At 41.8% G+C, this 24,185-nt stretch overlaps 1 protein-coding gene across 2 annotated transcripts in view; it reads right to left on the bottom strand.

The window, feature by feature from the left end:
- Window positions 1-24,185, bottom strand: part of INPP5A (inositol polyphosphate-5-phosphatase A) — a 264,758-nt gene that overhangs the window by 143,879 nt on the left and 96,694 nt on the right. For both annotated transcript variants that reach the window (XM_075257715.1, XM_075257714.1), the window contains exons 3-4: window positions 22,484-22,584; window positions 18,459-18,546 (exon numbers count right to left, since the gene is read on the bottom strand). In XM_075257715.1, the coding sequence (XP_075113816.1) occupies window positions 18,459-18,546; window positions 22,484-22,584 (189 nt within the window). The remainder of the gene's footprint in view (window positions 1-18,458; window positions 18,547-22,483; window positions 22,585-24,185) is intronic.

Genomic DNA, 24,185 nt, shown 5'->3' with positions numbered 1-24,185 from the left:
GTAAAGTGGCTCATATTTTAGTGCTAAAAAGATCGATACGACAGTTTCACCTTCACTGTAGACCCTTGAAGTTGACTGCTGCACATCATAATCTGCAGAGGAGGGGCAGAGGTGCAGGGCGATGGCAAGAGAAATGGGGAGGGGGTGGGGGGGGATAAGTCCAGGTGGCCTGGTTGGGGGATCATATTATTAAATGGCGATGGCCTTAGACAGACATGATTTAGCCTATCATGAAAAGCCCGCTGCCCTTAGAAAACCAATCTTACATCTTTCACTTTATCAAGCCTGTCTTTTTAACCCAGCGAACACAGTGGAGGGAGCGAAGAAGTAGGTGGAGGAGAAGAATGGACGGAAAGCAAGGGGGGAGGAAGGGAGGGAGGTGTCCTCTTGATCGGTTTCGTAAAGCAGATTACATCCTTCATCAGAAATTCATCCAATTTCTTTTAAGTCAAAACCAAGGAACATCTGTAAACTGTAATTAATTTTTCATAAATTTCCAAGAAAATTATTCAAAAGCTGAAACCGGGACTCCAGAACCAGTAACAATCAGTCATTTCCAATGGCGGCCTCATTGATCGCTTCTATGTATGGCTGAGGGCAAGGGGAGAAGAGTTATGGCTTCAGTGTATTACGGCACTGACATTCACTTCATTTAAATGGTTTAAGTCTGGGCTGCCTTTCCCATACCACAAGCTGGAGGGGGGGAAGGGGGTCTGAAAAGTGATAGACTACAGCTTGTTTGAGCACAGACATCTTATATCAAAGCTAGATTTCCCCCCCGTTCATATACTTGGAAATTTGCAACAGCCCAGTTCATGACAAACATAAAACATTATTATTGTGTGCAGGACGGCGCAATCATATGGAGTGATAAAAGAAATTTATACCGTACAACTGATTTCCTCCTTTCAATTCAATATGAATAAAACCATAAAAGAAGTCGGCTAAATACCCTTGAGCCTGGCGTGATAAATGCATGAAGTCGCGTGTGGAAGGCGATAATTCAAGCGCTTCTTTTTCTTTGCAGGATGCGAGTTACGGTTATTCATGTAGGATAGAAAAAAAAATTAAAATAATCGACAGTTTGGGATACAGGAACTCAATCTGCCAATAATATCATACAATGTATCACGTGTAATGCGGATAACTGGTCTATATGGCTCAGTCCTCTGCTAAATAACTATTACAGGGGTTTATCTGCTCGCAACAACCCATGCACATCTACCAGATTATAGGGCAATGGATTACTAGGGGAGAGAGAGGTTACAGAGAATAGCCCCAGCTCTGCACGAGTTGTCAGCACCAGACATGAAATATGTGGCCTATGACCTACAAAATAGTATTTGTGGGTCCACCAGTGGGATTCCCCACTATTTTCCAAAGAGCGGCAGATATACAAGGAAAACAAAGTACACCATATTGGCCATTTTCTTTGAGAAGTCTTAACACCACTTTTAAAGGGGTTGTCCCATCACAAGGATCCTATCTATACTGCTTGCTAATGTGGATGTAAGACTTTTACTAAATACACTGCTTCAGCAAAACTGCTTTGTTTGTCCACAATCTTAATTTATTCACTTCATTGTTGACACTGCGTTTCTATGGCCCTTGAGATTATCCGCTCAAATGTCAAGTGACATAGCTGCCTGCTCTCAGGGGAGAGGGAGGAGGTGCTAAGTGTACGGGAGCGAGCCTGTCTCTGTAGCTGTTCCTGTGTCTGCACCACACATGTGACCTAGCTTCCTGCCCTCAGATAAAGGAGGTGGGAATGAGTGCTGCTTTCTTATATAAATCCTAGTAGGCTAAAGGACCTGGTCCCTCTGCTCACTAGGATTTAGCTTTCTTATATAGTGGAGGCTAAAAGCTAGTGGATAGAAGGACCTGGTCCCTTAGCCCACTAGGATTTAGCCGACTCTATATAGAACAAGCTAAAGCCAAGTGTTAAAGGACCTTTGAGGACATCACAGGCCCTTCAGTCGTCCCATAGGATCACGCTATGTGGTGTGCGGAGCTACACGCTAATTTGGGGGTAGGGCTAAACTCGAGGTAGTCGGACAGTATGGCTTTGCATATTAAACCCCGCCCACCAATTGACGTCGAAAACCAGGAAGAAAGAAGTCTTTGCAGCAGTGAAGACTGGTGAGCAAGGGACATGGGAATACCCCTTTAATGTAACTCTGGGAGGTCTTCTCAGAGGTTTCCCTGCAGTTGCTGATGTCTGCAACTACTTCAATGTTTATTTGAACTGGTGTCAGACAATGCATTGGCACAACCTGCACAATATCACAACGGCCCAGTAGGTCTGGAGATCCCATCACCATTACAGCAGTTGTATACTGTCTATCAGAATGCAGGTGAATAAAAAAAACAAACTAATCCAACTAATATAACTGTGAAAGTTTTTATGTTTGTGTGTTTGGATGTTTGTTCCTCAATCACGTAAAAACGTCTGAACAGCTTTGGATGAAATGTGGCACATAGATAGTTTGTAACCTGGATTAGCACTTTTTATCCTGGTAAATGACATGGCTTCACAATGGTTATGAATTTATGTTCATATACTATATTACACTGCTCTTGCCGGCAGGACAATTCAGCTAATTGCACCTTGCTGATAAAGCCTGGTCTGTTATATTTCTATGTAAACACACAGATAACACTGAGTTCATTCTGAACATCTTTATATATCTTTATGCCAATGTCAGTGAGAGACAGAAAGACACCGATACAAATTAATCGAAATAATTCATGTGAACGAGGTTATATCAACTGAGCCGACTTTTGATTATTTTTATGATTTGGTTATTCTCCAGGCTTACCTTATTACAAGCCACAGTCTAACATTAAAGAAAATAAAGGAAAGCAAACAGCTAAATACCTAGTGGCTCTGTCTTTTGGTCATAAGGATAAAAGTAAAGCGAACACATGAAATAAAAGCACAAACTGATGGAACTGCCAACAGTGAAGTGTAAGAAATACCTGTATACAGTATATAGCTGAGACACTCAGAAAATCCTTGCCGCACATGCAGACGTCCATTATGTGATGAGCCTACTATTCATGTGATTGATCTGAGAGTTTATGGGTGTTTTAAAGGAAAATAAATCACATGGTGTAAAATAAAATGTATTGAAATTGTATTCAAGGCAGAATGTAGACATCAGTAAATAACCTGCACATTTATACACAAAGATGACAGATCGCGGGGCAGTCATTTAATCTCACTCAAAAGCCTCCTGACATCTCCCCCCATGTCCAGGTCCTGGTACGTCTCTAATGCAACACCAGTATCCTTCCCTTGTGCTACAGAAGACCCCCGTCACTGTCTCAATGGCTCATAGTTCTGTTTCGCTTGGCTTATAATTATTTATTAAATGTATAAATGTGCGGAGATATCAGAACAACTACATCAGATAAAGTTGATCTAATCTACAAGATGGGTCTGTAAGTGATGCCCCCTGTTTATCATTATGGGATAACTTTAGTCAAAGGAATTTTTCATCATTAGTATTCTTGAGATTCTTGTCGGGCTTCAGGCAGAGTCGACTGCACATGCCCGCCTGGTGGAAGTGGCCATTTTTCTTGTAAGCGGGGTAAGTTTCCACAAGAAAATGGCCACTTACACCAGACGGGCATGCGCAGTCGGCTCTGCCCGAGGCCTGACAGCATGCATATATGTTTCACTCCAGCACCAGAAGAAAATGCGAGAAGACGCCGTTCCAGAAGAAGTTACAGGCGTCGCTAGAGATTTCTTTTGCAGCATTGGGGACACTTCCAGTGCTGTTTGAGCACTGGGGCCCGCCCCCAGTGCTGCGAGAGAACTCATTTGCATACCAAAGAAAACCGGGATTTCTACCGAACGGCGGCGCGGAGAAGACATCTAAAGGTAGGAGAAGAATAGCCTTTCTTAAGGCTATTCCCATGTGTTAGTCACAAAAAATTGCATTTTAATGATAGGATCCCTTTAAAGCCTATTCAGTTTTTACACCACTGTCTAAATGCTTCAGCTGTTTAATGTACTATGACCCTCTCAAAAAGCTGATCAGCCATCAAGTTGAAACTGGAAAATCCCTTTAAACTGTGTTTACATAAAACCATAAAAGCAGCAACCAGTGCATAGCAAATATATTATACGATGGCCATTTATACGCACCTACGTACTGCTTGGTCTATCCGGCAAACATGACCCTCCCTCTATGACACCCACGGGCCCTCACAAGGCAGTGGTCAGGGAATTGCGTTACAAGAAATTCTTTAGTTTTTGGCAGAATTATTTCCAGCCGGTTACACCAAGTATGTGAGACACATTATATAGAAACGGCTTTAACATCCCAGAATTAACTGCAGCTCTAAAACAAGACAACTACTAAAATCATCGTAAAATAAATTTGTAATTTCTTCCTCATTTAGCCATCTTGGAGGCCGGGGCATAGGAAAGTCATTAATGTTATGTCTTCCTATTGATGTTTAGAGCCTTTCAGGGGATAAATAATGTCTTTTCTATACTCCTCAATGTGGCCAGTTAAATGAAACATTATTTCTGTGCAGTTAGCAGAGTGATCAATAGACTCCTGGCCCGGCCTTACAAGTGAAGGCTAGATTTCAAGTTTGAGCTTAAACACATGTATACACTGCCAAAATTATCTACAATAAAGACTGTACATAGCTTATATTCGTCTAACAGCGAGTGAGCTTCTCCGGCCAAGGTATTAAAGTAGACCTGTCAGCTAACAAGGCTCTCCATGTTTACAGGTCCAGACTCCGTGTCGCTAAAATACCATAAAATATTAGAGGCCTTTAGATAATAGGAGGAATACAAGGGCCTCATAGTGAGGAGTCAGTCAGTAGATGCTTAAATGGGAGAGCACTTTCCTCATGAATACACCAGACTCATAAGCACTGTACATGTCTGGGGTATTCTTTCACTGCTCCTATAGATAAGTGGCCCGGTTCTGTGCTGTTCTACCTACTAGGAGTACTGGCATGTACCTGCAGATATAATATGCTTCCAGGATTAACAGATTTGCTTCAAGGATGGGGCACAGAGGGAGTAATGGTAGTGCTAACCCAATGCAAACAAGTTGCAGTATAATGGATGATATAGGGATATTTCCATCAAAACAAGATATCCTCCATCTGTAGGATAAGGGACCATTTGCAGATCATATTGTACGACCACCGCTCTGTTCAGAACGGGTAAACCCCCCCCACACTCTCCTGATCAGAGGGGGTGTCAGCGGGGTGTCAACCTGTTAACAAGCGATACCTTGCTTTGATGGGAAAACCCTTTAAACAAGTCTCATCCACCTGCAGAGTGACATTCGTCGCCAGTCCTCTAGCATATCTCACACACTGGTGGGCAAACGACAACGTTACAGTCCTGGATAACCCCTTTAAAAGGGGCATATATTGTTTGTCTCCCATATTGACGCCCCATCAATAGATATAATCCATACAGCTATTTGTGTAGTATGTGCTTAATAAAAAAGATAAATGTCTCCAGGAGAAATGGCTGCATAAATAGAATGTGTCATATACAGTTTATACTTGGCCGGGGAGACGGTAAGAGACTAATACGGTGGACAGCGCGCTACAGCTCCCCCTACTGACGCCCCGTGTTCTGACACTGAAAGGGTTACTGCGATGCCAATAACACGCGGCAGAATTGTTTCCAAACATCAATAAAGTCATTATGTGAAATAAGCAAACAGTACCCAGATATATATACTGCATCCAGTCATCTAACTCTTATTTATGATTCAATTAAAATCCTTTAGGCCAGCGCATTAGGAGGTTCTTTAAAGTGTATTTCATTAAGTCGCCAGCAATTAATGTCAGATTTTGGGCAAGCCTTTCTCGGCGGCGCTTATCCGTGGCATACCAAACAATGATAAAGTATTGTCTGGATGGAGTGAGGGCTTTAGTCAGAAGATTTAGTGAACTATCACATCATGTCACACTAAATATTATAGGGCGTCCGTCACTCTGGGGAATTGGGGCCTCAACTGCAGAAATACAGGAGAGGCAAATGAGCTCATAGGAGCAATGAGGGTCTGTCAAAGAGGTAAGCGGCAACGCCATTGTTGCTCCACAGAGTCCATACAATGTAGACAAAATTTGTGATATTTCAGCAACTATTCATAAAGGGACAACACAATGTGATGTAGGTGACCCTAACCTCTAGATCTGTGGGGGACCCACCTTGTAAGGGAATAGCTAACACGACAAAGATAAGTATTGGGGAAGCAGAGTCTTAAGGAAAAGGGTCTGATCCCTGGGAGCCATGCCCAATGATCACAAGTATGGAGGCCTGCCCATGTGAATGCAGTGCTAGTGCAGGGACATATCCACTGCTCCATTCACCACTATGTACATCCCCATTACACAAGTCCAATAAAAGCACTGAGGAAGCCATATTCTAGTGAGCCCTGAGGAGAATAGTCGCTCCTGATGTGTGTTATGTCACGCACCTCCCTAGTTAGGCTTCTGTACTAGCCATAGTAGAATACTTCAGATTTGCCTGACGTGTTAGGGAGCGTTCACACTTGCACCTGCTCTACGTCCGCTGTGAATCCACTGGAATTGCAAAAAAAAAAAAAAAAACAGATTGGGTTTTTAAACGAACCATTTGCAAATTGTTCCCATTCACTTAAATGGGTTTTTAATCTGCAGGTGTCCATTTGCGGCCTTTCCGCTTGGACTACGCTTTTTTGGAAGGACACAGAGTCCTGCATGGCCGATATTGTAGCCATCTAAAAAAAAAAAGCGGATTCGCGGTGGAGAGGCTTCTCTGCTATAGAGTTGGTTGCCAATCCCACAGTGCCCACAGTGATCGGTACAGTGACAGGTCTATGAATCTCTATTTTGTCCTGAGGGGAAAAAAAGAAAAAGAGGGACCTAAGATTGGTAAATGCCGACAAACCATTAAAAAACATTACTAATGTAACGGCCCAGTCAAAGTCAAGACTTAAAGGGATTCTCCAATCTCAGTTCAGGGTGTGCGCGGCAGATACCTGATAAAATCATCTTTTTCCTCATTTCTAGGTTCCTATGTCATCTATATCTACATATACTGAACCCCTGGGGATCCCGTGATAGCCTTGTGCTTATAGGGCAGAGCTGCATAAGGAGAAGTAGCCCGGCCCAAGGACAAGACAAGGAATACGTCCTCATGGAGATACACCCTCTGCAAGCAAGTCAGAAAATACTACTCTACAACTAAATGTTCCAAAAATGTGGCCTATTGTGTCCTATTTTGGCACATTTTAAAGCTAAGTTGAGCAGCCACAACAGTAAATTTGCCCCATTGTAGCATACTGCCATAGAGATCTATATAGTGGCGCTGACTTCTTTACCTCCCTATAGTATAACCATTGTCAAGCTCTGTATAGAATTTCTATTGCATTTTATTACTCAATTTAGATGCAGTATTAATTACTATAATGCTGTATATGTTTACAGCACCATAATAATCTGTTCCAAGCAAAGGAAATCATTTATACCATTTATCAGAATTTTGTTGGTTTTCTGTCTTGTTTGTCAAGTGGGCGTGACTTATTAGAAAAGGGTTGTGATTTGACACTGAACACAAAAAAAATGAGCTAAACTTAAAGCAAACTAAATCTGCTAATAGGCTGGGCAAAATAAGATTTATCATCCAGCCTCAGAACCGGTGATAAATCCCATTTGTAGACTTGTCTGTCTATTATATAGTATTCATAAATCTTAGGCCAAACTAACAACTCCATTTTTTTCACAGCCGACTGACACTTCTCTTATTCACAAAAACCCAGTGATTGAATTCCTATAGAAGTAGAAATGCAGAAAGTTATCCGATTATATTTCATCAATATTTGTAAATATATACATATATATATATATATATATATATATATATATATATTCCATTTATTTTGAAGGTGGTGGTGTAAGGGGTCAAAAAAAACAAAAATAAATAAAAATAAATTCAGACTCACTCCACAGCCATGATAACTCTGCCCCACTATATAATCTCACCGCTTCTGATTAACCCTTCATGTCCATTATAGATATACATACACATAACTCCTGCCCCCAGTGTACCTGTTATACATATATATGCACATCTACCACTTTCAAGGCAAATCTTTGACATTGAAACATTTTGAAAAATTTTACTTTTGGCATTTTTGGTGCAACGGTCATGAAGGGATTTGACTCTGGTCACATGTGAGCCATGTCAATGTACCTTTTTGTGTGCCGTACAACAACGTATCCTCATCTATAAAGTGTTACTGAAGCTCCCACATTTCTAATACCAGACTCTGGATAGTCTCCTGATAGAAGAACCATGCAAAATGGAAGTCTGCTGCCACCATGTGGACAAAATCTAAACTGCTGGAAAAGTAGAAAGTCATTACAAGCAGAATTGATTGAGCGGCCTACTGTCTTATCTTTCCATTTTATATTGTACTGTGAAGAAGACACAAGTTATCCAATAATTTAGTCATGTTATGAAGTTAGGTTACTATGAATATTATACTTTACACCAAAGATATAGATGAATATTGGTTATATGGCAGAAAACACAGAAGTCAACCAGTAATTCCAAGGATTTCACCAATGTGTTCTGTAAATCTGTATTACATAGGGCAGCTGCCATATTATTTCCTGCTACTATATGATTGAGATTAAGAGGAATAATCCTTATTGACTTATACTGGACTCACATAAATGGGATTATTTTTTGCATTTATGGCTGCGTTTTGTTGTAGAGATCTGCAGTCCATCCCTTGCACTGTTTCTGTACTGATTTTTCCGCAGCACAGACATTGTTTTCCCTCTCAGAGAGGACATCTTATAGACTGACAGCCTGTATGGGCAGGGCACACAACCATTTGTGTAGGTTACATTATCTTCATGTACTTTTTTGTGTGACGTAGAAGATGATGACACTATAATAATATTATATTACTTACTAGCTCTGCAAACTCACGGCCCTGTGTTAGAAAGAGAGAGAGAATACAAAGTAAACTAAGTCCTATCACCCTAGTACTTGGCTACTGACTATTTAAGGCACATGGGTATGGGGCTACAAGATGTCCGCACTCTGCCACCATGTGAAAGATCTTCTGGCCTAGAAGTAAAGCTTTCGTTTATGACCGAGAGATTACCTATAATATCCCACAAAGCACAACAATATTTATGTGTTGTAAGACGTCAGAGAAACATAAGAGGTACAATGGAGGTCTTATACAAAAGATATTTAAAAAATGTTTTAATTTTGGTAACACGGCTCCCCCTTCTGGTCAAGGTACAAACAAAATGGAATGAATACACGGCTACTGAATATCACATGTCCAAATTCCAATATTAGTTAGAATATAATATAATAGATAAGTGGTGATAGTATTGATATGTTGGACGACATTAACGATGGTAACATAGCTCCCCCTTCTGGTCAACAACAAAAAACAACTGTGTTATTACAAATTCATTTCTATACATCTACAAATTCCCCATTGTAAAAGCAAACAGGCGGCCATTCCTCAGTCTGTATCAGAGCTTCCGCCAGTTCTGGGAAGATGTCGGCGTTTTTTGTGAAACCAATTACAATCCACGGTCGGATGAGGACTTGTAATAAATCAGCTCCAATTCCCTTTTTCAATTAATGGCCAATTAACACGAGCAGACTCAACTAAAAATATTACAGGGATCTCATTAATCTACTAAAAATTAACTTCACCTTTCTGTTAGTAAAACCGGCATAATTCCTAAGGGGAAAGGGAGGATGGTGACATGTTATTAAAGGAAAAAGGGGGGATTTTTATTAAGTCACTTAAAGCTTCTCTATAATGTAGATCAGGAAGGCAAAACTGGATTGTTAATTAAGACGAAGTAATGATCCGGGCCTATGGACGAGTCGGGGGTGTGAGACAGACATGTGCAGATACAGACGTGAGATATACAAGCACATAAACAACGTATCTGTTGTGGATTTATGTAAGAAGGTCACACAGAGCGATGGAGGTCTGCACTGTCCATTTCTCTACATCAGGAGAGTCAAACTCATTTGCACCTAGGGCCACATCAGGATTATGGCTGCCGTCACAATGCCAATTTGTACTCTTACCACCGACATTGCCCCCTAACACAAGAGACATACCATTCTTCTGAAGCACAAACACGTATATACTTTCCCATCTTTCATTTTTCTCTTGTTAGACATTATTTCTGAACTCCAAATAAACCACTGATTCAGAAAAGAGCATTCAGCGTCCTTCTGTCACAATGGTTCCCGCTCCCTGCGCTGGCGCCCCCTCTGACAGCCACTGTATCTGCTCTGAGATACTTTATGGGCTTATGTACAACTGGTGCAAATGCCAAGATGGCAAGCTCCCTGTTCTCATCAAGTGCTGTGACCTCCTGGGAAATGGAGTCTTCCTCCAACATAAGTGAGAGACCTTGAGGGCTGTATAGATTGACTCAGAGGGCCAGATTGGTGTTTGGCACAAGACAAAAATAAATGGGCTTTCAGTGCCTATGCACAGAACTGTAAGGATCTCAAATAATCACTAGAAAAGGAGAGGATCTTATATGACATAACAGGGCGAATATTAGTCTGCTGCATAGACACACTGGAGAACGGAGGGCAGGAACACGCCCGAATACTCCTCCTTATCACATCGTCCTTACTGTACAGAGCAATGAAATGGAACAGGGCATATAGTGATCGGTGATACAATTAGAAGACATTTCTGCAACCCCTTTAATGTTGGTGAAGGACTAGCTTCTACCTCTGTACCGGAGATCCACCTGACACCTTACCGTGGCTACATAGATATGCCAAGCCCTCACCACTGATATCGGCAGGCATCATACTATATACAGCAGGTGGACAGATTGATGTGTAGTATGTGGGAAAGGATTCATCCAACTTGCTATTTTTCCATTTTTAGGTCTCCTTATTCCAGGCCCAATATACCCTGAAGCCCAGAAATGTAAAGAAATGAGTGACTAGTATAGGAGGAAAATACTCCGTATACTTCAGTTCTATCTCTCTGCTCGTCCTGCTCTATAGCAGGGTGTGGATAGGGTGGCATTTTTGGCTTTAAGCTCCTTCTTGACATGGTTTAGGAGATGTTAGATTAGTGGCCGTCTATCTAGTAGGAATCGCTGGGGTGGTGACCGCTGCCTGGACTCCTGTGTTATGTGCTGGGGCCACCAGAAGACCTGTAGCAGACAATGGTGGGGACAGGACAGTATGTGGAGGGCACAAGTAGCAGTGACTGGCCGTACAGTGATTTGGTTGTAGACAGCCGGCAATAGACCTGAGTGCTGTGCCAGGTATTGTTCACAGCATGATAAGAAGATCAGCAGCGAATCACCGCACGCTATAAAACGCAAATACAGGTCAATAATTAAAATGCAATAAACTTTTATAGACTGGAGCAGATGGATAAGCGAGAACACTGCCATAAATGTAACATGAGTTTAATAACTAAAGAAAACAACAACAAACCAAACAATTCATTGAGTCACATTGACGCACTGCACTGACATCTGCAGAGGTGACCCAGGGCCCTGTTCACATCTGTCACTTATATTACAAATAATGTACTTAGTAGAAGCAGCTTTACTGACAGGTCTGTCACCATCTCTGTGGATAATGGGTTTATGGTAACACATAGCGGCCAGGACAGAAAAAACTTTTTTTCATCACATTAAAGGTCCTGATGGGTAACAGTTTATGCGTCAAAGTGAATTTTTCACAGTTTTTCCACTACAGGTTGTGGAGAGAAATGTAGCTGTGAATTGTATTCGGTCTTTTATAACCTATCCATCATGTGGAGACGTTGTTATGGTAAAGAGTGACAGTAAAGGATGTGAGAAGACAATACTCCAGACAAGTTCATGGAAGACGCATATATAATACAGACAGAAAGTCTGTGTAACTTTGGGGGTCTCAGCAGCCTAGCTCAACACTATCTAATCTCTGGATTGGGTAAAATTCACCATAAGAACAGATTTCTTAGTAGCTTTTCATCTTCAGCGTAGCGACTATGTGCAAGTCTTATTGAGAAGCCTGTGTGAAAATTACATCCAACTCCCACCAACAAAAAAACCACAAGTAGGGGTGTTATATTTGTCTGGTGTGACTCTGCTCATAAAAATAATAAAGAAAAGACCAGTTATAAAAGGGGTGGTCTGCAGACAACATTTATCAGGGCAGGTGATAAAGGCATGACCGCTGGACCCCAATGTATCATTAGAATAGGGGTCCCCAAATCCCATGTGTGAATACAGAGGTAGTACAACATGCTTGACCACCACTCTTTTCACTTCTATGGACTGACTAAATACTCTACTTCTGTTTCCCTCACAGAAAAGTGAATTGAGCAATGGTCAAGCCTGCAGAAGACCACTCCATTCACACATTGGACTCCGGGACAGCCGTTCTCATGATTGGTGAAGGTCCCTGACGCCAGGACTTGTATAATGATTATCTATCTATCTATCTATCTATCTATCTATCTATCTATCTATCTATCTATCTATCTATCTCCTAGCTCTATCTATCTATCTAATCTATCTATCTATCTATCTATCTATCTATCTATCTATCTATCTATCTATCTATCTCTCTATCTTATGATTTTGGCACCGCAGATACTACAGTACAATCCATATAAGCACAGAGTCAATACTTCGGCTATGACGACATCACATGTTACCTACAGTTCCAGAGGGATATAGGAGGAGAGCTACACAAAAGCTATGGCTATAGGTAGGCAATTTAATTCTAACTACTGAAATAGCAGAAGAAAGTAGTGGAGGTGACAAACCTCCGACCATAGGAGAAGACAATGTTGGGTCATTATAGTCACATATTGTAGCTATCCCATAATCGTAAATGGCAAATTTGCCTGGTCATGAAGTAGTATAATCCCAACTATCTGTAACTTCAAAACTAGACAGATGAGATAACTCCTATGGGAGATGTAAGATCTATAAGTATTCGTCAGTAGGAGGATATATATATATATATATATATATATATATATATATATATATATATATATATATATATATATATATATATACATATATATATATACACACACACACACACACACACACTGTATTTCGCCTACATGTGTATTCTGACACAATCCCATACCTGATGAGAGCCGGCACTGAACGCACAATGATGAAGCCGCAGACAGAGAATAATCTCCCTCTCTCACACCCCGCGCTGACCGTGTAATAAATAACACCCATAAATACAGGCTTCATTAATAGAGCATGGGAACTATAATTACTAATTATTGTTGATGGAAACCTGCCAGAATCTAATAAAACACAAGTTAAGGACAAAGACCTAAATGTGCAGCCAGAATGACCCCTGGGACTGAATTTATAGATGGTTTCCATTCTTACTGGAAGGAAATAGTTTATTTTACTTGTAAGACGAAGACATGGAGTATTTTTAGTCTCTAAATACAGGACTGTGCTTCCTAGAATGGGCCAAGAGCCTGACAGACTGTGTGTAAATACAGAGTGCCAAGAATACAGTCTGTGTTTCCAAAGCCTAATTTAGTAGGAGAACATGTGCCTTAGACTTTATATCACACAGTAAAAGCTTCAGTGTACCAATCCTCGACTACAAGGAGCTATTAAAGGGGCGCTAATCCTCTAACAGAAGCTAAGGGGCAGATTTACTGGGCCTCGGTGTCCCCTGGATGGGTGCTTGTCGTCTCTTCAGTAATAAATGCCCTGGTTCCTATGTGTAAACCTTGTATATTAGTGATACTGCACACAGTAAGGACGGTATCACATATGCAGGGCACACGTACAACACTGACATTGCAGAGAGGGTCGGGGTTACTTAGGAAAGCTGAAGCACTTACCAGGCTTGGGACTGCCCTCAGTGCACTTGCAGCCTCATGTACATAAAATCCGCTATGTATGCTCTGCTAAGTATCGGCAGTCATAGGGTATGGAAGCGAACCCGTCACTATAAAGCTGCAGTCTGAGCTTCAGGCATCACATCATAGACTGATATATTGTACTGAGGGGAAACAGTCTGTAAAACTTGTCATCTATTCACTTGGGGCTTATTCACACGCCAGTTTAAAAAAAGAAAAGCTCATTATAAATATAGGATCTGTTCACCCAACCGTTGTGACCAATTTGTGAAAAACACAGAACAAGCAGTTTCCACAGCTCTCTCAATAGTTAATAATCTCTGAGGGATCGGTGAAGACGGAGGGCACTGGTGCGATTGTATGAATATAGCGCTATATTTATCCTTACAAGTTATTATGTATGATTTCGGGGAGGGTCTATCTAAGTGACTGACCGCCCTCCAAGACTGTACATACAGTCTCAAACAAAAACGGATTGATTTTTTTAATTTTTTTTTCAGCCATCCGTTGCATAGTGGCATGTGGGAGGAAACCGGAGTACCCAGAGGAAACCCAGAGAGATCGTACAAACTCCTGCAGATCTTGTCCTTGGCTGGTGGCTATCCCAGAGCCACCATGCTGCCCATGACTGATAGGACCACCCATATGACTCGGTGACTGGTTCCACAGAAAGATCAAAGATATAAGTGAATAAATTATTAATACTGAATTTTTTCCTACAAAAATACATCTATTTGCTCAGCTCCTCCTTCATACAACCTGAAGATTAGTCCCTATATGCAGCTCCTCCATTATTCCCTTCCATAGAATTACAGAAGGTCATTGCTCAGCTTTCTGACAACCTTGTATTCAGGTGTTGCTTGTAGGTATAGAATAAATGTCCATACTGAGTGCGCCCTGACAGCTGCAAGTGAACACTATACGCTCTTAGAGCAGTTTTCTGTCATTATAGACTACCTACCACTACAAATAGGTCGGCAACCTTTGCCAAATGCTCTCAGGTCCTGTGATGAGTTTTAGCATGTGTATACGCCACTACCAGACAGCATATGATGGGCCCTGCTCCGCTGTATACACTGAGCTTGCACATTGCACAGGCGGGTGAGCGACATCACTACAACAGTGCGGATATGTTTACAGCTACTTGTGAAACACATCCATTAAGGCAGCCGGGTAGTCAAACAAGATAAACAGGACTCAACTAAAATAAACTACAACATAGAACAGAAATACACTGCACTGTCCTCCCCAAACCTCCTGCTCAACGGGTTAGTGGTGATTTCTCTACATCTCATTAATAGATCATCATCAAAATAAAGTGATAAAGATAACCAGGGAACAGAGTAGCAATTCCATCCTAGAATCACGGACGTTTAAGCAGGGTTCACACTAGCGTCGGTGTCTGATGCTAATGCCCGAGGAAGATTTTAGCATCGGACACTAGCTGTGTCCATTTGTAAATTGCATTGTTTTAAATGGGACACCATGCAGTGTCGGTTTGCAAAGATGTCTGATTTTTCAAGCGGACAGCAAAATCCTACATTTACTCTGCGGGCCATAGCTGCAATCTATTGCTCTATGCCAGGGGTAGGGATAGGGAACCTTCGGCTCTCCAGCTGCAGTGAAACTACAACTCCCAGCATGCTCCATTCACTTCCATGGGAGTTCCAAGAAGAGCAGAGCAAGTATGCATGCTGGGAATTGTAGTTCTGCAACAGCTGGAGAGCCGTATGTTCCCTATCACTGCTCTATGCTGACAAGTCAAGGAGTCTGTCAATCACTGATAGAACCACCTCCTTGCCTTACTACAGGAAAAGCAGAAATTTGAATAGATAAATCACAGATTATACACAATATATTACTACAAACCTATACATCAGTCTCCAACTAGGTCAGCATTTTTCATGTGACAGGTTCCCTTTAACAATATTCCTCCATCGGAAATTTAGCATGAATGATATGATCTCTATTAATCCACTGGGAAGGTATAGGGAACGGGGATACGGGATGTGCTATTTGTACAGAACAGTCAAGCACGAGGCTCAGACACTAAAGTTTCTATAAAATATTACCCAAGGGTAGGTGAAGCCTCACATTGCGAAAACAATGTTTTTTCCATGGCAAAAAAACCCCATTGTGCTTTACAATACCTGCAAAGTAAATGGGATTCTGGCTAATCGCATCTACAAATTGGAAAATATGCGGTTTCCAAAAAATTGCAGCATGTCAGTTGTACCTGCGGGAACGTTGGCATTCTCCTTATAGATATAACTAAGGCAGAAAAAACGCAGATGAAAACTCAGCAAAAAACACAATGAAGAACTATGCAGCTAAAACACAATGTGCTTGCAGTTTTTCTACTGCTTTTTTTTTCTGTGTTTTGCTACGTGGGACCTTAGTCTAAAAAAGAAAAAAAAAAAAGTTTTTAAAAGTCTACCTGCATTGGTTTCATTGTTGAAATCTAAAGCACCCTACCCTATCTTAAGGCAGAAAGATCGCTCCATATCCTAATAAAACATTGAATTTGTAAAGTGCTTGAAAAAAACAAAAACAAAAAAAAAAAAAAAAACACAGCTATTTTTGGCAACTTAGAGAAGCAATGTAATTCCACCCGAAGACTGGATTTTCAATATGGTGGTGGGGTGCAAGCTTTATTTGGACTTGCTGTGGATCTGTGGCCAACCTTGTTCAGTTGCACCAGCGTGCTTATGTCCTGCGGGCATCATACGAAGACCAAGTCTTAGAAGGGCTCGTTCACACTGAGTAAACGCGGCACGCAATGTGCCGCGTGTACGGGACGCTTGCGCCGCGATTTTGACTGTGCATGTTTGCGGTCGCGTTAACGCGCATTTACGTGGCGCTAACGCGACCGCAAACATGCACCGTCAAAATCGTGGCGCAAACGTCCCGTACACGCGGCACATTGCGTGCCGCGTTTACTCCGTGTGAACGAGCCCTAACACATTTCAACAATAAATCACTGACAGTCATCCTACTCGGTCAAATAAGTCAAAAATTAAACAAACTTTTATCTTTTACCTATTCCATCGCTTCTGGGACAACTGGAAAGGAGTCCTCAGCTCATTCACCTTACACTGGGTTCACACTTATTCTTTCTTATGGTAGAGTTGGAAGGGACCTCAAAGGCCATCGGGTCCAACCCCCTGCGAGTGCAGGTTTTCCTAAATCATCCCAGCTATATGTTTATTCAGATTCCGCTTGAAGATTTCCATTGATGGAGCGCCCACCACCTCCCGTGGCAGCCTATTCCACTCTCTCACTGCCCTCACTGTCAGAAAGTTTTTCCTAATGTCTAATCTGTATCTCTTTCCCTTTAGTTTCATCCCATTGCTTCTTGTACTTCCTTGTGCTAATGAGAATAGGGGAGATCCCTCTGCACTGTGACTACCTTTCAGATATTTGTAGACTGCTATTAAATCTCCCCTCAGCCTTCTCTTCTGCAAACTAAACAATCCCAGTTCTTTTAGCCGCTCCTCATAGGACATGGTTTGCAGACCTTCCACCATTTTGGTTGCTCTTCTCTGGACTTGCTCCAATATATCGATGTCTTTCTTGAATTGAGGCGCCCAGAACTGTACACAGTATTCCAGGTGTGGTCTGACCAGGGAAGAGTACAGCGGAATAATGACCTCTCTTCATCTAGATTCAATGCTTGTCTTAATACATCCCAGAATTTTATTAGCCTTTTTTGCAGCAGCACCGCACTGTTGGCTCATGTTGAATTTGTGATCTACTATTATGCCCAAGTCCTTTTCCCCTATGCTTGCATTGGTCTCTCCATCGTTCAGGTGTATATGGGGACAAGAATGACAGAGCTGACCCGCTAAAAAAGCATTAACCACAGACCCGATAGACTATAGTAGAGTCCACCAGATTTCCGACTGTTTTATACTGAAACTGGCAAAGAGAAAAGTCTGTGGCGACGTCCCCTACAGAGACTCCAACGCAGATGTGAACCCGAGCTTAGATAACTCTGGGGCCAGAAATGAGCCAGCACTTCTCTCCATAATATTTTCCATTCCTTTTGAATCCAGTCCTGGCTGTGGATCAAAAAAACTGAACCAAATAGTCCCTCAAAATTGGCCTAGGCTGAAGCCAAACGGTGTTTGTTTTGATGCAGATTTTGTACATATTGCAATAGGTTCATACTAGTGTTCGGGTCCACATGGGGACCTGAAAGATGAAGACCCTGTTTGCTGAAAGTGCTTACCCGCGTACCCTACAGACTGCAATAGGGTCAGGCAGTTTTATACTGAAATCGGCATAGAAAAGACCTCCTTGCAAGACATTTCTCTCTGCCGATTTTAGGTGGAATCTGCTATGGAGACTCCGACATCAATGAGAGTCCAGCCTTAGTGCTGTCTGACAAATGCTATACAAGTACACAGGGGCGGACTCATCGGCATCCAAAGTCAATTGCCCAGGGCCCCGCAAAGCCTGGATCCGCCACTGCAAGTACAAATGGCCGCCATTTCCCTCTGGTCTACAGAACATAAAACAACCAGACCACTGATGAGAAGGCCAACATACCGTGAAGTTTTCCTGTGACTTGTAGTTTTCATCTAGGTACACTCGAGCCCTGTTGTATTCTTTCATAGCGTCGCTTGACAGCAGGTCTCTAAAAGCAGAAATTTAGACGAATCAGTCTTGAGACACAGAAACCTTAGACTTTATAAACGTAGCATTTTCTTAATGGAATTTGTAAGGAATATGGACAAATGGTCCAAGAAAAATATCTTGTCCTGTAACATCTGGAATCATTCACAGCATTGGTAGTTTTTTTTTTTATTTTTTGTAAAACGGAAGAAAAAAAAAAATGGCCATTTCTCCAAGCCAGAATCCTAGATACATAGCCGTCCGTAAGTTATAGAGTAGGAGGAGCGGAGCAGATACATAAGGGGATGTGTGAGGAACGTTTCAGTAGTACTTGTGGAAAAAGGAACTCATTGAATTCAATGAGAGGCTTTTTTCCACATGGATTCAGTGTCAAAATCAGCGCCAAAAACCTTCATTAGAGGGGTTTTCCAGGATAACTTAAAATCCCTACACTACTCTAAACACCCTCCCCCCCTCCTACTTTGTAAATAACATCAATTATCAACTAGCCCTTAGAGACACCCAGAAATCACTCAAAACACGCTAAAAAATATATGGGTGCATTTATTAACCCATTAGTAGTACAGACTTTTGTTAAAAAAACAAACAAAAAAAAAACCAAAACTTTTTTTGCCCAGAAAACCCCTTTAAGCATTGCTAACCTGACAGGTCAGCAATCCCTTACAGCAGGTCTGGACCTATTTTTGGAGACCCCAGAAGTCTGTGAGAATAATTTAAAGCAAGTTTCCCATTTTAGTAGACTAACAGGAAATTCCATAAATATATGAAAAGAAAACAGACAGTTCTACATCTGCAAAAAACGCAGACACACTGGCTATATGGGTCATGAGATTTATCCACTTCTGCCATTTACGTTTAGGCAAACAAGTTATCCCCTTTCATCAGTGGCGTAACTACCGTACCAGGACATTAGGGGCCCGGTGACAGCCACTACCGCTGCTATCATTATACTCAGCGGCCCGGGAGAGGTAAGAAACATAAACACTGTTACTTACCTCTCCACGATACGGGCAGGCTTCGGCCTAGTCGTCTGATGTCTCATGACCCCGGCCTGCGTCCCGGGTCATTTGATGTCTGACGTAATTGAAGACGGACTACTTCGGAGGCCGACGTTCATAGGAGCCAGGAGATAGGTGAGTAATCGATTTTTTTTAATGTTTTTCTCCCCCTGGGTCTCCAATTATTATATTCTGGGGTCTGAAAAGACCTCAGAATATGATAATTGTTTATGGGTGTCCACAGTGGGGCATAATACCGTGTGCAGGGGACACTATGGGGGATAATACTGTGTGCAGGGGCCACTAGGGGGATAATACTGTGTGCAGGGGCCACTATGGGGGATAATACTGTGTGCAGGGGCCACTATGGGGGATAATACTGTGTGCAGGGGCCACTATGGGGGATAATACTGTGTGCAGGGGCCACTATTGGAGATAATACTGTGTGCAGGGGCCACTATGGGGTACAATACTGTTCAGGGGCCACTATGGGGCATCATACTGTGTGCAGGGGCCACTATGGGGCATCATACTGTGTGCAGGGGCCACTATGGGGCATCATACTGTGTGCAGGGGCCACTATGGGGTACAATACTGTGCAGGGGCCACTATGGGGCATCATACTGTGTGCAGGGGCCACTATGGGGGATAATACTGTGTGCAGGGGCCACTATGGGGTACAATACTGTGTACTGGGGCCACTATGGGGGATAATACTGTGTGCAGGGGCCCCTATGGGGCATAATAGAGCATGCAGGAATGCGTAGGAGGGGGTCGGTCGAGGTCCTCGGCGTCGTTCGGGGGGGGGGGGGGCCTCATGTAAAAAGTTCGCCATGGGGCCCCGCCATTCCTAGTTACACCACTGCCTTTCACATAAATGGGTGTTCTGATCTGCCAGCCAGGTATGCTTATAGAGAGGGGTCAAGCTATTAAAAGACTGGAGACTGACAGAAACCGTATAACACTAGTGTTACCAGAGCCTTAGTAAAGGGGTTGGTCAGTGCATAATATTGGTTCTTGGAACTTAGAGAAAGAAATTAACTTAAAGGGGTTATTCTCATGAACATTCTTATCTGTATTTGTAGAGAATGCAAAGTCAAACAATTTTGCAAATATAAGTAGCTAAACAGTCTGCAGAATTTTAAAGATTTTCTCTATCTTAGTGGTGACAGTCTGTTGTCTTGATCGGTTGCGACCACGAATGCAGAAACTATCTATGGTCTGGGACTTGTCCATGATTGTCTTATTGTAGCTGGGTTATCAGGCAAGGACACTACATGTATGAGAAGATATCCGGCCACAATAAGGAAATCTTGGCTGATTTTTTGACCTTAGAAAGTTCCTGCATTCATGGTCATATCCACTAGCAACTGGTCAAGACAACAAGCCTGTGACCATCAAGCTAGAGAAAATCTTTAAAATTCAGCAACGTGTGTAACTTTTAGTTATCTACAAATGTAAAAATGTTTATGATGGTGGGAATACTCCTTTAAGGAAAGTAGAACTCAAAGTCGTTATACTGGAGAGAATGGCAATCTAAGACATGTTTATTATATTATGTAATGTGTCTATATCATTACTCAGAATGGAGCAAAACAAATTACTAAGCTCACCACTAGAGGGCACCACATCCCTACTTACATAGAAGAGATGAAGTAGACACTGGAAGGAGAAGATCTGTATTTGTTTGAGTAACATTACATTGTTTGACAGGCCAAAGCTGACCCCAGTCAGAAAGAAGCAGCTGAAATTTATTTGTTTTACAAATTGCATATTAATCTTACATTGCTATCTCGCCATGGTTGAAGGCCAATTTCACAGAGAATCAAGTCTGATCACAGATAATGTAAGCAAGGAGGAAAGTTTAGGATCTTATTGCTTTTAAACAACAACAACGGAACGTTCCGGTTGCTAAAAAAAAAAAAACTTGGAGAGGAAAAAAAAAATAGAGTAAAGCATTATGGGTGGAAAGATGGACGACAGAAAGCAATAGGAGACCCATTATCTGTGTAATAACTAGATTTCTGATATATAAAGTTATTGAAATTGGTGAAAATTTTAAAAAAAAGTGTAGATGTAAAATTCCAGGGTTTATTTCTCAAGAGAAAATCTGCTTGGCTGCGATGGACAACTATTCTACTGTAACTAGTTCAGATGAAGCTTCCCTGTGTGTTTCCATTCCTCGCCATCTATTAGACTGTAATCCCTGTAATGTTTAGGGGGTATAACAGATATAAGAACAGAGGTGCCTCGTGTTCGATACACCCCCACAGAAAGAAGCCATGTTCAAGCAGGTGCACCAACTCCATTCATCTCTATGAGACTGCCACGAGGATCTGAGGCAGTACCTGGTTATCTCTGGCAGTCCCATAGTGTTGACTAGAGCAGCATGTCCGCCTGTCCGCTGTGACATTCATTCTCCAGATAGGCGAGACGTGTACAAATTGATATAACCCCTTTATGAGGCACAAACACACAACACTACCCCCAGCCTAGACTTTGCTGTAATTGTATCTAGCCCAGGCCCAAATGAAACCTCATATTCTGGTGAACTTTTTTGCATGCAGATGTTTTGGGCCAAAACCATACGATATAGCCTAAAGAGAGGAGACCTATAGTTGAAATGTTTGGAATTTTATTCCTTGTTACCTTTACCATTTTGAGCAAAGAAATTATAACAAAATTGAAGTGTCACCTGTACGTACAGGTCTGCGGTCATTGGAGAACAAGCAGATGTGAACAAGAATTGGCAGAACTATCCCATGTACTATAGTTACAGGACATAAAATAGCAAACACACCATTAACTGTGTTCAGTTATGATAAAGGAGTCTGGATCGACGGGGAACATCTTTTAGCTAAATTACCTTCAAAGGAAATCTTAAATTCGTTAAAGAAAAAAAAAAAAAAAAAAATCTTACAACGGAGTCTGTATACTTACTTGACCAACTTGTCCACATGAGACATAGAAGCTTCATAATTCTTCCCGCCGACCTCCTGACAGTGCAATGATAAAAACTGAGGCTTTTGTGCGTGTACAGTCTGAAAAACACAAAAAACACCGTACATGACCATGACGGCATAAAGGAATCAAAAACAAAAGGATACAAAAATAAAAAAGGAATCAAAAACATTCTACAACCTTTCTTTACTTCTCACGCACAGATTCACTTTTACAGACCACCAGCACAAGGGTCAGCCTAGAAAACGGACGGCCCCAAACTAGACATGTCATATACCAGAGACTAGATCACATGTGTATGTAAGAGTGTATATGACGTATTTATTTATCTCAATGCAAAAATCGTAGATCTACAGAGTAACAAACTGATAAAAACACAAATACACTGAGATACTGATGCAGCAAATTTTAAGTTATCATTGAATACTTTAATCAGAATATTGTATCACAGAAAACAAGAAAAGCTGCCGTCTGTATCTGTGTTACTGCTTTACAGGGGGTTTCCTGGGACTTTTAAATTGATAACTTATCAATTACAAATCCGTGAGGGACCCCGATACTTAAGACCCCCTGCAGATCAGCCGATTGATACCGCAGCAGTGCTCCCTTAGCGCTTGCTATACCTGTAACGCTAACTATTTTTTGTTGTTGACAAGTATATTGTGTGGAGGTGACAGTCAGAGTGCTGGAGTCCACATATATCAGCCCCAGGTTTCTGGTCCAGGGCGGATCTGAAGTAGGCCTCAGCCCAGGTGTAGATCCTTGGCTCATTACTGGGGCATTCTGGTGCAGTTCCATGAGGTGAAAGGTGGTGGATGGTTCTGTCCTGTATCCCTGAGTCCGGTGAGACTATATTGTGGGATTTCTTTTGTTCGTGTGGCTGGAAGTAAGCCACATGTATAGTTCGGTTATCAATTTTATTTAATTAGTCACTCGGACGAGCAGGAATTTGTTTTTTTTTTGCCTGAAGTTGAGGCTGTATTTAGTTTTGCTCATTTTGTGCCTGACGTAAAGGTTTATTTATTTTCCTGTTTCGTACTTTTTCAGTTTGCTGCCTATTTTGTGTCCCTTTCTTGACTCTTTGGGCCCGCACCACTGCTTCTACCGAGGTAACTTCTGCACAATATACAAACACAAGTAAATCTATAGTCTACAAAAATATGTCACAGTTATTGACACACAACTTCAGGAATGAAAGTGTATTGTACGTGCACACGTGTCAGAGATTCCTATGACAATTCAGATGCATATTTTTGCAAATAACCTGGGGCAGAAACCTGATGATGTCAAGCTGATTTCTGACACAGATGTGACAGCAAAGCATCTCGAGGAAAAGCCCCGATGGGATTCTATGCAAATCATCAGTGAAGAAAAAATACAACTACAGGGTGGGGGGAGCAAACTGTGGGCAATAGCCAAACCATAATAACAATGGCCTGGGTGAGATTCAACATATTTTTCTACCCACCCCAACATGGGAAGTACAATCAATCTAATGTCTATTACAATGTTATCCAATATGTGGCTCTCCAGTTGTTGGGAGTTGTAGTTTTGTAGCCCCCACCATTCCTGAGCAACCATTGCCTGACATTACGGAGCTTAAATAGCACATCAGTCACCAAAACTACCTGCATTTGTAACTCAGGAATGGTGGAGACCAAAGAAAAAACTCCAACTGCAC

Source organism: Leptodactylus fuscus, chromosome 10, assembly GCF_031893055.1.
Source record: "Leptodactylus fuscus isolate aLepFus1 chromosome 10, aLepFus1.hap2, whole genome shotgun sequence".
NCBI lineage: Eukaryota > Metazoa > Chordata > Amphibia > Anura > Leptodactylidae > Leptodactylus > Leptodactylus fuscus.
Note: the sequence above shows the minus strand (reverse complement) of the source record. Positions and strands in the feature narration are given on the sequence as shown.